This window comes from Leopardus geoffroyi, chromosome C1 (genome assembly GCF_018350155.1).
Source record: "Leopardus geoffroyi isolate Oge1 chromosome C1, O.geoffroyi_Oge1_pat1.0, whole genome shotgun sequence".
NCBI lineage: Eukaryota > Metazoa > Chordata > Mammalia > Carnivora > Felidae > Leopardus > Leopardus geoffroyi.
This window is the reverse complement of record NC_059328.1, coordinates 199,811,027-199,827,564: the sequence shown is the minus strand read 5'-3', so window position 1 is coordinate 199,827,564 and position 16,538 is coordinate 199,811,027. Positions and strand designations below refer to the sequence as shown.

At 40.2% G+C, this 16,538-nt stretch overlaps 1 protein-coding gene across 3 annotated transcripts in view; it reads left to right on the top strand.

Annotated features, from left to right (window-relative positions):
* The first annotated feature begins 449 nt into the window (after nucleotides 1-449).
* Nucleotides 450-16,538, top strand: part of BARD1 (BRCA1 associated RING domain 1) — an 83,054-nt gene continuing 66,965 nt past the window's right edge. The window contains exons 1-2 of one of the 3 annotated variants that reach the window (XM_045481136.1): nucleotides 450-764; nucleotides 12,252-12,308. In XM_045481136.1, the coding sequence (XP_045337092.1) occupies nucleotides 622-764; nucleotides 12,252-12,308 (200 nt within the window). In that variant the 5' untranslated portion in view covers nucleotides 450-621. Of the gene's footprint in view, nucleotides 765-7,044; nucleotides 7,154-12,251; nucleotides 12,309-16,538 lie in introns of those variants that run through there. The other 2 variants (XM_045481138.1, XM_045481137.1) reach the window with 2 other exon arrangements.

The following is a 16,538-nucleotide window of genomic DNA, read 5'->3' as shown; positions in this document are numbered from 1 at the left end:
TGTTCTGGGTAGCCAGGAAGTGTCTGAGGATTATCACGTTTTCCACCTGCGCCTGGGGGTGGGTGGTGGCCAGCCTGTATTTTGCCTTTAGCTTTCCCCAAGCTCCCTCATCATATCTTTAACAAAACAAAAAAACCTGGAAGGGGGAGGGGAAGGAGAAAGTTAACTTTGTTAGGAGTGAAGAAGGTGGCACATTCAGTGTCAGGACCAAGACTTTTCCAAGTTCTATGGTAGTCAAAACAGCACTCCTTAGAGATTAATCTCTACTAAAAGTTCCTCGCTTTGAGGTCCCTAAAACCCACGGTTCATAAAAGTCAAGGACTCGATTTTTCACGTCTTCTTCCCTCCAGGTGGCCTGGACCCGTCCCCTTTCCCGCCAACTGCAAGCCCCACCCCTCCGGCCCCGCGCGCGGGACTTTTCGCGCGTTTCCGGGGCTCCGCCTCCCAGGGCCCCGCCCTCCCAGCGTCCCGGCCGGCACAGAAACTGGGACCGTTCGGGCTGGGGTCGGGTTGGAGGTTGGTGGCGTCTCGGTCGTTGCCCGAGCCCGCCGAGCCCGCCGAGCCCGCCGAGCCCGCCGCGTCTCCAGCTCTGGGAAGAGCCCTTCCGGCGAAGGCGGGGCGATGCCGCGGAACCGGCAGCCGAGGGTCCGGTCCGGGAACGAGCCTCGTCCCGCGCCCGCCATGGAGCCGGAGGGGCGCGGGGCCTGGGCCCACAGCCGCGCCGCGTTCGACCGGTTGGAGAAGCTGCTGCGCTGCTCGCGTTGGTAAAGATGGACCCTCGGGCGAGTTGCCGCGAGGGCGGGGGGAGGGGATCTTTTCAAACCCCCGGTTCTCTCCTTCCACGCCTGCCCCGCAGGCGGGTCGGCGAGCGGACTTTGTGCTTGCCCAGGGATCTGGTGTTAGTTGTCCCCTCCCTCGCTCCCATCCCCTTCCTTTCCGAGCTGCTTGCTTGTCTTTTCTTCGTCAAACCCGACTAAGGTGGTAGTTGTCGAACTTTAGCGGGCCGAAGACTCGTCTGGAGGTGTGGTTAAAAAAATGCAGATTTCAGGCCCCGCCTCCATACTTTGAATCTGTAGGGCTGGGGTGGGGCTAAGGCATCGGGACTTTTTACTCGGCTTGGGATCCCTCCTGCCCAGGGCTGCGCAAGTTTGAAGGGGCCCGCTAAGCTTCAAACAGCTGTCACTCATTGCTGAGCTGACCCTTTGACCATTACTCCGTAGCAGCTCTTTCTTGGGAGAGGAGAGTTTGGGGGACCCTTGCTGGAGGTAGATTGAAGATGGCAGTGTGATGGACACCGCCATTCTATTTCTCATTCAGTTTCTCATTTCCTTGGTTTAGTCAAAAGGCTGTATGGCTTGGGGTTCCGGCTCTTAGAGATGCTATTTATTATCATTTTTTGCTTCTTATTTTCCTTCATGCTGTTGCACCATGGGAGCGCTCTCACTTCAAGGTTTTCATTATATATGAAGACATCATGTTCATGACTGGTACTCCATGCTTTTCCTGTAGCTCTTCCTAGTATACAAACCAAGAAGGGCTTGTCACCCTTATCATTTCTTCCAAGAGCATTGATTGAGCACCTGCTGTGTGCACAGCTCTATATTTCTGCATGGATATAACTCAGGTTTTCTCTCTGCTTGTAGCTGGCCTATTTCTTTTTTGGACTTTGTTTTGACCCCCCCCCCCCCTTCCCCCCCGATTTCCAACCCGCAGAACTTACGTAAAGCACAAGTTACCGCAGCTGTTTCTTTAAAAATGAGGACTTAACTGTCACCGAGTTTTGCACTTATATTTGGTTTTACAAAAACTTAAAAAATCACCGCGCTCCTTAGAAATGCGGCACTTTTGCTAGAATACATGGAGACATTCTGAGTTGTGTGTGTTTTTTAATAACACAGGGGTCCTCCATCTGAGAATAAGAAATTTAAAACTAGCTCTGCTAGTTGCTATAATAGAAGCAATTATAATAACACCTTAGTAGTTAAAAGTTAGACATTCAGATGGGACATTTCTGTATGGAAGGCACTAAGGCAACATCATAGTGCTTCACTTAGAGTGTAGAGTCAGGATGCCTGAGTTCAGGTTCCAGCTTTGACATGGCCCAAGTCATTTATTTATTTATTAATTTTTTTTTTTCTTAAACTTATTTTGAGAGAGAGAGAATGCATGAGGTGGGGAGAAGGGCAGAGAGAGAGAGAGAGAGAGAGGGACAGAGAATCCCAAGCAGGCTTGTGCTGTCAGCACAGAGCCCTATGGCGGGGCTTGCTCCCAACAACCCTTTGATCATGACCTGAGCTGAAATCAAGAGTCTGATGCTTAACCGACTGAGCCATCCAGGCATACCATGTCTCAAGTAATTTAATTTCTGTGCCTCAGTTTCCCCATCTGAGTGATAATTGTGCTCTGCTTATCCACCTATGGGGATTCATTACTAATAAAAGATACTATTGAACACCTGCAAAGTGCTATTTTGGCGTTGGGGATTCGTTAGTGAACAGAGCAGGCAAAAACCTCAGTCTTTAGGAAGCTAACATTCTGTGGGAAGGGGGAAACTAAATGAAATTATATGTGTAAAGTGTTGAGTATGGTGGTTGTTATAGAATAAGTGATAAGTAATAGGTGTCTTATAAAAATACAAAAAAAGCATAGCCTGCTTGCTGAATGGTTTGGTGAAGGCAAAATAGGTGCTTTATAAAAAGAAGAATAATCTGTAGGTTGTCCTGAACTATAATACAGCCAATTTCACTTAAAAAAATTTTTTAATGTTTATTTTTATTTATTTTTAAATTGTTTTTAAATTTTTTTTTTTTTTTAATTTTATTTATTTTGAGAAAGAGAGAGCACGGGTGGGGGAGGGTCAAAGAGAAGTAGAGAGAGAATCCCAAGCAGGCTCTGCAACATCAGTGCGGAGCCAGATGCAGGGCTTGAACTCAAACTGTGAGACCATGACCTGAGTGGAGACCAAGAGTCCGGATGCTTACCCAACTGCGCCACCCAGGTGCCCCGTAATGTTTGTTTGTTTTTAAGAGAGAGACAGAGTGTGAGCGGGCAGGGGCAGAGAGAGAGCGAGACACAGAATCCAAAGCAGGGTTCAGGCTCCAAGCTCCTATCTGTCAGCACAGAGTCCAATGTGGGGCTGGAACCCACGGACCGTGAGATCGTGACCTGAACTGAAGTCAGACGTTTAACCAACTGAGCCATCCATGCATCCTGCCAGTTTCAGTTTTTATCCCTGCCAAATATTTTTCTAGTTTCTAACAAAAGTGAGCAGACAATAAGAGCCACAGGACTGAAAGTAGACATCAGTAACTAGGTCCAGACTTTTATTACAACTTATCCTGTTGGCTGGAGAATAATACTGAACTGTAGTGAATTTTCTTAAAAAGTTAATATATGAACCACTGATGGAATAACAACTAAATCTCAATGGTGTCTTTGCAGATTTTCACCAGGGCTTGGCAAACTTCTTCTGTAAAGAGTCATATAATAACTGATGCTGACCACCATCTGTGTTCTTAATATTTTTTGTCTTTTACAACCCTTAACAACATAAAAAGCATTCTTAGCTCAAGGATGTACAGAAACAGTCTACTGACTTGATTTGGTGCATAAGCTATAGTTTGCTGAACTGTTTTAATAGGTAGAATGTCTTAAGTTTAAAAATCCTCAGTGTAAAATTTTATATGACATGGGATTTAATATTTAGAAGTGATTTTGCATTCCTGTTGGTGTCTCTGTATGTCTTGGCACTGTCTACAGTGTATAAAGCGTGGCCCGTTTCTTCTTACCCGGGGAAGATAACCCCTTTTTTCCCACCCGTGCCTTTCCCTGTAGCTGCCTGACGCCATTGCTTCAAAGAACAACTCAGGATGGTCTGCTTCTTGCTTTGCTACCTACCATTCCTGGCAGTGTCCTGTTACTTGAAATTGTGTGTCAGTATGCCCTTTTACAGAGTTTCAAAGTTCTACCCAGTGGACTAGGGATTACCCCGATTACCCTCACATTCAGCTTGCAGCTGTCATCTATATTGTGTTCCCAGGTGTCACCTGTCTTATACAGCATATTGCATCTGTTTTACGGGAAGCATTGCTTGTGGGTGAGGGTGGATTGGCTACATTACAGGGCATCCTTTCTTGACCTTTAACATAAGTAGGACTCCAAGGTGAAGCTGATGAAATTTTTTCAAGAGGCCAGATGTGACATTTGTGTTCGGTCCAAGCCCCACACCAGATAGAAGCTATTTAAAGATTTGGAAAAATGAGACAGGAAGACTGTATCATTTGAGAGGCTGACAGAAAGCATAGTAATAATGTGTTCCTAAAGGAAGTAGGAAAAAATAATAAGGGCTGTAATGTAAACCCCAAGTATCATATGACACTATTTTGTGGGTTAAAATTAGGTACCTCTTGACATTTTTGGGTGTGTGCAGGTTGACCTCTACTATAGTGTAATTTGGAGTTATAGCATTTTTAAAAAAATTTTTTTTACATTTATTTATTTTTGAGAGACAGAGTGAGACAAAGTGAGAGTGGGGGAGCGGCAGAGAGAGAGGGAGACACAGAATCCGAAGCAGGCTACAGGCTCTGAGCTGTCAGCACAGAGCCCAACACGGGGCTCAAACCCACAGACCATGAGGTCATGACCTGAGCTGAAGTTGGACGCTCAACCGACCGAGCCACTCAGGCGCCCCTGGAGTTCTAGCACTTTTTAAATCAACTTTTAGTAAAGAGTAAAAAAGCAATCTTGTGATTTTGGGCATAGATGATTTTATTTTTCTAAATTTTTTTTTGTCATTTTAAAGGCGATCAAGATTATTTTCTCTTATAGCATCGCTTAGTGATTAAGAACATTAATTTTGAACCCTGGCTTGAAATCCTGCTTCAGTGATTTTTGGGTAAATTAGTTTATCTTGTATGCTTCCTTTTCTCATTTGTGAAAATGAATTAGTAGTAGTTTCTATCTTATGAGATTACCAGAATTAAATGAGTTAATATTTATAAGATTCTTAGAGCTGTGCCTATTATGTTCTATGTGCTATATGGATGTTTGTAAAATAAAGGATAGATTTCCTGACCCCACCATTAAGCTTTTGTCTTCATTAGCTTTGCTCAGAAGCACTTTAATAGGCCAGTGATCCTTAAGTGAGATGATTACTCCTTTAGCTTGCTCTGATGCTGGTTCTTCTTTAGGACCATAAGTGATCACTGATGGACCACATTAGTGGTGACATGTTGAGACATTTTTTACCTTTAAGGAGCACACGCTTACCTATAAGGGGTAAAGTGCACACAGAGTTCAGGGTAAATTATGATGAAGGCCAAGGAGATGTAGAGAAGTGTACTTGGATGGTGCCAGTGGAGGAAAGGTTCATGGCTTTTGAATTGGGCCTCGGAAAGAGTTTCATAGATGGAGACTGGTGGAGTATGCTAATCACAATATGCTAAAAGGTACTGTAGAATAAAGGGGAAGTGAGTCAGATGGGCAGAGAGTAATTGGTAGCCTAACAACTGACTATTCAGTTGGTTCACATAATTCCTAAGTAGAGCAATTTGTGTAACTTTCCTGTCACTCTGATGTCCTCATTTATAAAATGAGGAAAATGGACAAAGGGCTTTCTAAGACTCCCTCTAGTTCTGCAGATTCCATAATTATGAGTTTCCTTTGGATACAAATTATTGTTTAAAACTTTCTATTGACTTTTAACATACATCCAGAAAAGGGCACAAATCATTGGTGTTCAGCATGTATCCTATATCTCTTCTAAATGTAGAATGTATTTACTTATGTGGTATTTTGATTCTTTGATACACATTTCATAAAGACAGGTTCACATTTGTGGCCACAGTGCTGAATTTGTGGTTTCTTAGTGTTAAATTAGTGCATGAAAGAATCTAGGTTAAGTTAGGATCACATTTAAGGAGTCTTTGCAAGTGGAAATACCTATAAGGGCCTGGTTAATTTCACTTGACTCACCTAGAATCCTCTGTAGGTTCCTGGGGTTAGTTACCCATAGTAAACAATGACTAGGGTCTTGAGCAGATGTAGAAGCCAAGGTCTTTCGCCCTGGGAGGTAAAGGTAGAACCATGAGTTACACAGACCCATTATAGGCCTCCACATACCTGGTGTTCTATAGTGCTTGTGTCTGCCAGAGAAACTTACCAGAGACATTGAGCACCTGTTCCCCATAGCATTGGGGATGGTCTTACAAGTGAAGTTCTTGTTAATATGAACCTGGGACTTTGAGGAGAGATTTTAGGCTGGGAGTGCACTCTTGACAGTCATCTGCATTAGATGGTTTGAAAGCACACTTCTGGAAGTGAGCAGGGAAGAGAATATAAAGAGCCTTAAAATCAACATTTGAGCATTAGGTGGAAGAGGTAAAGCTTTAAGGACAGTTACTTAGATACTGTTTTGCTTTGGAAGAAAAGAAATAGAGGACAGAATAACCAGAAGTATATGAGGCAGGTATGCGTAATATTCTCTGTGCTCATCTGTCTCATAACAATAGATCCCATTATAATCAGTCATTAATAGACAGGAGTCTATTGCCCATTTGGCTTTTGGGATATTGGCTCCTTGATTTATTCAATATTTATCAACACTAAATAATTAGACATGATTAAAAAAATTTTTTTCCCATGTGATTTACTTGAATCTGGCATACAAAATACACAGAATAAGATGCCTTTGTGTCATTATTCATATCCCTTGTTAACAATTTTGTTTATTCTGAAGACAAATACAACAGATTGTTTAATTGGCTTGAAGAGCCTGTGCATTTTGGTGTTAAATGTGTAGGTCCACACTTAAAGATAACTTGGCGATTTTCTAAAATGTAAGAGCATTGTGGTAGCTATCTTGCCTAATGTTAAGTAGCAGTTTATCTCAGTAAGCTTAGGGAGCCATTCTGTTAAGAAATAGGTCTGCCTCAGTATTGTAATCTCAACTGAATTTACTTTCCTTTTCTTCTTTGCAAAGAAATTTTTATATAAATAGGCCCTTTTTAAAAAAAAAAAAATTGTTTGTTCTCCCTACTTAGTTCTTCCCCAAGTTATAATCCTCTGACTGCGCTGATCTTTCCAAATCAACTACATGTGAAGTAACAGAAGTATGACTGCAGATTGGAAAAAGTAGAGTAGCTGAATTTTCAAGGTACAAAAATCCTGTTACCATGCAAATGTCTTTTCTTATTCTTCTGGACTTTTTTCTTTCTAATATATATGTATATCAAACAAAGAATAGGGTAAAGATAAAATAGAATTCTTAATATAAATTCATTTTTGCATGTACTCTTCCATTTGCTTCATTCACTGAGGATTTATCGAAATTCTGCTGTTCGTATAGCACCATGCTAGGGAGGTAGTGGTGGGGAGCTCAGAAAAAATGAAAGTGAAGATCTCTTGTTTGTAGGGCTAGAATCTATTTGGAGACCAGGGGGAAAAATAAGGAATCAAGCAGATAAAATACAAAATAATTTAGCTTTCAGCATTGATTTCCAGGGCTCCAATGAGATGCCATCTCTCTGGAACTTGAGAACATTATGTAATTCTCTTAAATCATACACTAACTTTGCTTATCAGATTACCTAGTTAGATTATAAGCTCCTTAATATAGATTGTATTGCAATCAACCTTGTGTTCTTTACATGTATGGTGTAAGGTACAGATTTTGCATGAGTGATGGTATGGAAACTAAAATTCAAGAATTTCTGTGCTTTGTTTAGTGTCATTTTTATTATATCATCCTGTATAATATTTGGATAATGTGTTGGGCTTGAATAGTTTTGGGAGTTGTGAGGAGGAAGTGTATTCTAGGATGGGAGAACAGCCTGAGCAGTCTGGTTTTGGATCTTGGGTATTATTTGAGAAATGTTACAGACACTGGCCTGCTGAGAGCAGAGGTTTTTTTTTGTGGAGGAGCAGTGCAAGAAAATGTTGCTTGCTTTGGAGTTAACTGGATTGTGAAGAACTTTCTAATATTAAGTTTTTAAAAATTGAAATAATACATGCATTAAAATATTAAGGTATATGGTGATTAAATATTTAAGGAAATGACAGGTGGGCCTGAATCCTTTTCTTTAAGAACCCACTATGATCAACTTATTATGTGTCCTTTAAGAGGTTCTCTGTGTTTGTATAAGCATTGTAAGCCTCAGATGAGAAGATACTATACATCCGGGAGATGTATCATGATTTATTTAACCATTTTCTTGTTGGTTAAAATTTAGATTGTTTCTGGTCTTTGGCTTTAATAAGCTGTGCTGGAGTGAATATCCTTGTCCATGGCCTTTACAAAGTTTTAGTTGAAATTATTTGTGAACAGGGTGCCTGGCTGGCTCAGTCAGTGGAGCCTGCGACTCTTTTACATTTTTTTTTTTTTTTTTCAACGTTTATTTATTTTTGGGACAGAGAGAGACAGAGCATGAACGGGGGAGGGGCAGAGAGAGAGGGAGACACAGAATCGGAAACAGGCTCCAGGCTCTGAGCCATCAGCCCAGAGCCTGACGCGGGGCTCGAACTCACGGACCGCGAGATCGTGACCTGGCTGAAGTCGGACGCTTAACCGACTGCGCCACCCAGGCGCCCCGAGCCTGCAACTCTTGATCTCAGGGTTGTGAGTTCAAGCCCCATGTTGGGTGTAGAGAGTACTTAAAAAAAAACTTAAAAAAATAAAATAAAATTATGCATGACTATAATCAACAAAGTCATTAAGTCAGAGACATAATAAAAATATTCATTTGCTTCATCTGTACTCCAGATACAACCTCTTTCATCTCTTAGTTCTTCATGGTTTACATCTACATTTCCAAATAATAGGTTTCTATCGCTACCTCTTGATTTTTTCCATTTTAGACATTATTTATTAACTTTCTAACTTCCTGCACTAAAAGATCAGTTTTCTTACTATTATCTATTCACTTTCTACTGTGGGAGATGACTGGGTATAAAATTTGAAGGACAAAATAATTTTCAATCATTATTTTGAAGGCTGGGTATCCTTGTCACCCTTGGGATGTCATATGCTGTTCTGGATCCTTAAAACAAAAAATATTTATATGCATATATGTATATATATGTGTATATGTATATATGTGTATGTATGTATGTATATGTGTATATGTATGTGTGTGTGTGTATACAGACATATATATATGACGTTTTATTTCTTAATCTCTGGAATCTCTTTATTATCCTGTCTAGATAGACATCTTTGGTATTTTAGAGTTTCAGTTTTGCAAGCACCTAAGTATCTCTGAAGGATAAATTCCTGACACAGGAATAGTTGAATTAAAAGTGGATGCATTTAAAATTTTGATACTTATTGTCTGGTTGTAATAAAAATTGTTTTATTGCAGAGTATCTTCTCCTCTAAGCTCTAGCCATTGTCTGAAAGCCTGGCTTTGACAGAGATCAGTGCCACTCTTTATCTGCTCTGTGAGCTCTTCATTAACAATTTTTTGAACTTGACACCACACCTCCCTCTCCCAGTCTTGGGTATAACACCCCTCTCCCTGCTCCTTCCACTATGCATGCGTACATACTTTTCTGCACATGCACATACTTCTCTGTCAGTCTTCCAGTGTCCTTCCTCATCTGTTAACAGCAACAAAAAATATATTCTAGCTCACTAATTAGAATTAGTATAATTTATCAATTATTCATAGATACTAGAATCATTGCTAATCACACTATAGCATCTCATTGCTAGGGTGAAGGGTCAGAACCAGAGATAAAGGGTTCAGAGTCATCGTAAAAAGGAAATTTAAGTTTAGAAATAGAATCAAGGCATTGAGTCGAGTGCTGCCATAGAAAGCCAGAAGACTGTGAACTGCATCCTGGGGATAAGCCTACAATTGAGAGACAGGAAAAGAAGCAGCTAACGAAATGCTGGAAGAGGCGGATAAATGTGCTATAAGAAAATTAAAACTCAACAGAAGGAAAGGTTTCAGGAAAGAATGTGAGATCAGTGTTGCCTCACGAGAAGTCAGGGAGAACGAGGCCTAAAAATGCTTTGGGGAACAGTTTCAGCGGAGTTGGGAGTTCAACCTAGGGAGATAAGGAGATGGAGAGAACCGAGTAGAGCCCTTTCTGAGGACTTTACATCCACAGAGAGGGGAAGAGCTGGGGCTGAAGGTAGAGTGAGGCAGGAGCTGAAGAAAGGGCTACTTTTTAGGGTGGAGGAGAGAGTACCTGTGCGTGTTTAGTTGCAGATAGAAGAAGCAATTTTGCTGAGTATAATGATGAGAATCGACTACTTTAGGAGACAGGGAAGATACTGGATCTAGGGACAGGGAGAGCAGCACATTTTAAGAAGGAAGAATGACTGCAGGACATCTTTCGCCCTGAGCCCAGAGGGAGGGACAGGGTTATGGGTGAAGAGGAAGGAATAGGCTCAGGTGGTGAAAAGCTCACAGTCAGGTTAATGGGGTTTAGGAACATGGAGATTGTTTTGAATAGCCATCTATTCAAGCATTTGTTATACAAAGGTGAAGAAAGTACCAACTGAATTTATAGAGACACGTGTATTTATCTGTCTGTATATATCTTTTTATCATTGTTATTCATCCCCTGAGAGTAGGCAAGGAAGGAGTGGACTGTGGGGCCTATCTGGTATTACTGGCATCTGTGAGTGTCTAAAAGGTCAGTGCAGATAGGGTGGTGGTGGAGATGTCCGTGAAGTAGTAATTGTGGCCTGGGAATCCAAGGAGCTAATGAACTGAATGGCCTTCTCTGAAGGCAGAGAGCAGCTGAAGGTGGAGGTTTGGTCAGAGTGGTGGAATAAAAAAAAATATAGGGAGTATATATATAATGATAGGAGGAAGTGAGATACATCACTTCTGAGATCTTAGAGCCAAACTTGTGATGAAGTAGAATTCAACACACTTGATTAGGAGAGATCAGATTAGATTTGGTGGGTGAAATAGTGAGCAGAAATTATGAGGAGCATGAGCATTGTAGCAGAGATCATCTTCATTGCCAGAGTCACAAAAGTGCCTGGCACTTCACAAGTCATATTTTTACACTGTGATCTGTGTGGTGGGATAGAAAAATCAGATATTGTGAGTTTTTAAAAAGCAATGGGTTTTATAATGTCAGTGAGCACCATTTTTGGTATCTTGAGGATAACATTATAGGTGTGTACTCTGTTTTTAACATTCTTTCTGAAAGCTCAATTTCACTTTAATGTTCACATCTATTAAATGTGCTATTTGATACTTTTGATCTTTCAAGAAATGTGGAAAACTGTTTTTATTGATATGTGGTACATATACAGAGGTAATTGGATAATAATGCTGTAAATACCTAAAGGTCCTAAGGTTAGTATAATAAACCAAGCACAAAAAATATTCATCCTTCAAAAGCTTTATTTTCTCCTGTTTGCTCTTGCTGCATTACGCTCTCTGAATACAATGACTTGGTGTTTATTAGTAAGTACGTACTGTTACTTTCTGAGGATTATCAAATGTAGCAGGTATTTTGATGCACAGTAATTGTGTTTCTCTCTCTCTTTCCCCAATGCCATGACTCTCATTCAGTCCATAGAATGTCAACCTGATGATTCCTGTTTGCAGTTGCTTAACGAACAAAACAGTCAGTTAATTGTGAACTGAAAGAATGGCTGTATTTTTGACAAGGCATCTATGTAAAATAAATTGCCTCTTAACAATAGCCAGAAACCAGTGCATTCCTATGGGAAACCATGAATGCTTATGGTCAAGGTGGTCCGATGTTCTGATTTTCCTGGGTCAGTTCTGGTTTACACCTGCTATCCCAGTGTCCTGTTTAGTTGTCATGCCCTGTCACTCCCAGAAATGTTCTCATTTGGACAATATGTTATATGGTCATTCTGCCTTTTAGGCCTTATTTTGAAATTTATGGTCTATACTTTGAATCATTAAGCGAAGATGTATCTTAGTAATTGAAAGAAGCAGTCAGTGGTCGGTTTTGCCATCCTCTATAAAGGTATAGGGATACTTACACAAAGTTCCTTCTTTCTGAATTCCCACTACATGCATTATAAAAAATGTTACAGTTTGTACTGAGTTTGCTAGTAGCTATTTGAATTCAGCAGATGTGTGATGATACAATATTTAATCAGGGAGTAACAGCCTTTCAAATAAATATATCCTAATCTTCTGCTTTGGAAAGAGAAATACAATAGTGTTGGCCCTTGGATTTATGAAATGTTGGGTAATAAGTGTTTATCTCACAATGACCTAAGTCTTGATTGTCTTCCTTTCTTCAAACAGCACTAATATTCTGAGGGAGCCTGTGTGTTTAGGGGGATGTGAGCACATCTTCTGTAGGTAAGTAATTATGACTTGATCCATAGTGTAACTATATTTTTTACTAGGTCATCCTCCTGTAACCATATTAGTAATATGTTGTGTGTTATGTTTGTGTAACTCTCATAGGCTACAAATAACTTACTGTACATTGTCTCATTTTGATGCATAAAACTGTCTTACTTTACAAATAAGAGCATCGAAGCTCAAAGGGGGTGACTTGTTCAGAGTTGCATAGCTTAGCAAGTAGCTTGGGGAGAAAAATCTGTTATGTAATTGAAATACAGCTCTTTTTTTTTTTTCCCTTCTGGTTACTTTGGAGTCTAGACCTTCCAGATTGTGAAAATCTTGCTCTGGATTAATTTTCTGGGGCTTCTGTAACAAAGTACCAAAGACTGAGTGGTTTGGAATGACAGAAATGTATTGTCTCACAGCTGTGGAGGCTAGAAGTCCAACAGCAAGGTGTCAGCAGGGTGGTTGTTTCTGAGGGCTGTGAGGAAAATCCTGTCCCATGATTCTGTCCTACCTTCTGGTGCTGGAGAACCTTTGTCTTCTGGCAATCTTTGTCCTTCCTTGGATTGTAGGTCTATCACTGATTTTGACCTTCATGTTCACACAGCCTTCTCTTTAGTGTGCATGTTTGTCTCTGTGTCCAAACCTGCCCTTTTTGTAAGAATGGCAGCTTTCCTGGAGTAAGGCTCACCTCGATAATCTCATGTTAATTTGATCTCGAGAAAGACCCTATTTCCAAATAAGATTAGGTACTGGGGGTTAGGACTTCAACATCTTTTTGGGGGACACAGTTCAAGCCATAATAGTTACTATGGAATTATGTCCATGTTATAGTATGAAAGCCCTGGCATATAGATTAGAATATTAGATTTTCATCTCATTCTATTTCTTATTCTGGAGAAATCAATTAAAGGACTGAATGTCTTGGTTTAATTGTCTCTGAGACAGGGTCCATGTAGCCTCCTTTGCATCAGTTTTTTAATGACTTCAGTAATGACGCATGACTATCTGGCATGAACGACTTCGGCATGAAGTTTAAGCACACAAGAAAATAATTTACTGTGTGACTGCTGTGGGCTGATGTGTGGGAAGTGACTATGCTTGGGGTCCCAGTTTTCCTTCTGGAAACATGGATGTGATATATGGGGCATATCCAGCTGGAGGCTGGGATAGGGAATAGTACATGTTGCCCATCCACTCTCCGTTTGGATGATGACAAGGACTTCACGTGGGCAGGGCACGTGCGTCAGTCATCCTCCTTTCCCCTGTGCCCACGTCAGAGATCTTCATGGCAATAAAGCGGACTGCCAACTACAGAGCTGCTCAAGGCAGAAACCACAAGTAATACCCAACTGCTCTTTTCTTCCTTGTCACATCATTAAGTTCTGTCACCTCCATCTCACAATGTGCCTTGAATCTTGAATTTTCCCACTCTTCTCTGTGTTTACTACTGTTTATTTGATCCAAGCCACCATTGTATTATCTCTCCTCAGACTAGTATAATAAGTTCTTAACTGCTCCCCTTCCTCATTTTCTACATTCTTAATAGTGATCTTTTAAAAACGTAAATCACATCCATATCCTTACCCTCCTTAAAGTCCTCTAGTGGCTTCTTTTACAGTTAGAATAAAATCCTTACTCTTCACTATAAGGTCTGGAAGACCTGTACAGGACCCAATTCCTGCCTGTCTCTCCAGCCACACTTCCTTCTAGCTCACCCTGTCTAGCTACCTTCTCCTTTTAGTTCATTAAACACACCAAAGTCATTCCCGCCTCGGAACTTTTGCACTTGCTATTTCCTCCTTCTAGAATGTACTGCCAAATTTTTGTGAGGCTAACTTTTCATCAGTTACATTTCAACTCAGATGTCACCACCTCCAAAAGACCTCCTCCCATGATGCCCTTATGAAATATGCCCACTTCCTGTCCTTACTTGGTAGTAAGCAGATGTATTTTGTTTCAGCTGATGTACTCGCTGTATGTAATAGATCGGTGACAAATTTTGATTATGTGATGCCAAGAATTGGGTAACTGTATTCTTTGCAGATTTGCAGCTGTGTAAAACTGCTAAGCAATGTTGTAAATACCATGCAGTTTTTTAATGTTTATTTACTTTTGAGAGAGAGAGAGAGAGACGGAGGGAGGGAGGGAGGGAGGACCAGAGAGAGAGGGAAACAAAGAATCTGAAGCAGGCTCTAGGCTCTGAGATGTTAGCACAGAGCCCAACATGGGACTCAAACTCAAACCGTGAGATCGTGACCTGAGTCGAAGTTAGACACTTAACCGACTGAGCCACCCAGGCACCCCGTAAATACCATGCAGTTTTAAAAGATGGTTTGATATGTACCAGTCTAGTTGAAGCATTGAAGTGGAGGGGTGCTGGTTGGAGGGGCACAGATTTTTATGTCCTTGACAGTGTTGTGGTAGTTCCAAGGTACTTTTGTGTCAATCCCTGATAAAAGTAGTCCATGTATTCTCTCTAAGGTAGAAATCATTTAAAACATATGGCAGACATACGCAGACTTTTTGGCTTTGGATCACTTTACGCCTTTAAAAATTGAGGATCCCAAAGCAGTTTTGTGTGTATGTGTGTATTTACCATGTAAAACTGAGACATTTAAAAAATACCATTCACTTAAAAATAACAGTAATAAACTCATTACGTAGTAACATAAGTCACACTGTTTTAAGGAAAAATAACCATTTTATAAACCAAAGAAAAACTAGTGAGAGTGACACTGTGTTATATTTGTGCAAATCTCTTCATTGTTTTGATGAATAGAAGACTGTAGATTCTCGTATCTACTTATGTAATCATTCTGTTGCGATCTAATGTTTTGATTGCAGTATGTGAGTGAGGAAGATCTTGTATTATACATATGCATAGTTGGAAAAAAGAAGGATTTTTAAATAGCCTTTTTAGATAATTATGGATATTCTTCTTTGATACGACACCATTACTTAGCAAGTGCTAGTTTCTTTAGATTTGTTACAGTGTGGACTTTAAAAGGATACCAGTGAACTTTTTGTATTCTGTTCCAATAAATTTCATTGACTTATCCTATGTTGTGAATGGATCTTTCACCCGGCATGATTTCCTGACCACATCTGTCGGTCATTTGGAAAATACTGGCTTACTGAGTTATACAGATCTATTGAGAAATGATATCTTTCCCCAGAATTCTAGATTAATGTTTACAAAATAATTTGAGAACATTTATAAGATGAACATTATAGAATGTGTAAAATAGACTGAGTACTGGTGTGGTGCTGGGTAAGTGTCTCACCTAATTGGATCTCATTTTCTTTATCTGAAAATAAGGTAATGATTTCCTGATGAGTGGATTGTGACTCTTGTCCATCGTGTTCCTCAAATACTTAAGTATTACATAACAATTGACGATTTCAGTCCCCTGTGCAATCAGTTTCCCTATTTTCTCTGTTGGAGTTTTAAGTTAAGGGTTCTTAAGTACAAGCAAAGAAACTCAAAGAAGTCCCTTTCTTTGCTAAAGAAATTTGACATTCATCTGGAAACTCTCTCTTAGCCCAGGTATGGATTACAGATTTGTTTTATAACATTTATTGAGTTACTTTGCATCAGAAATCATGCCAGAATCTAAGATACAAATAATAGAACTAACCACAGGCTTTTTCTGGAAGGATCTCATAAGAATCCTCTGTGCCTACAAATGAGTGGGTCACATGAAAAGGAATGTGGTATTTGGGAGAGATGTGGTTTTTATCAGTTAGGTTACCCAGTCTTGTTGGAGCTCCTTTGGTGAGGCTAAGGGAAGAGTGGATTGTTAGGTTTATTATTTCTGAATCCACAGATAAGCTTTGGAGGGGGATTGTGACCCCCCCCCCTTTTTTTCTACAAGAGCTTATGTATATCTTCAGATTTGCAAAGGGTTTGTAACCCCTAAAGTTAAGAAAATCCCCCTAACTGTGAGACTTTAACTCCTAGACAGATAACCTGAGATGATTTGAGTCTACAGGTTATAAAAATGTCTGAAAGAATCAAGTATCTTTTCTCAGAAACTACTTTAAAACCTTTAGACACTTGTCTGCACACAAAACAAAAATTACCTTTTCCAGTCTCTTTGCAGTAATTTTCCATGAAACATAGTGTTAAGATTTAGGATAGAAAAGGTTGAAATGCATGGCTGTTATGCATTTGGTACTAAATATGTTTATTTATGTCCCTCTCTGTACTCTTACCCCTTAGAAGCTATAGATTTA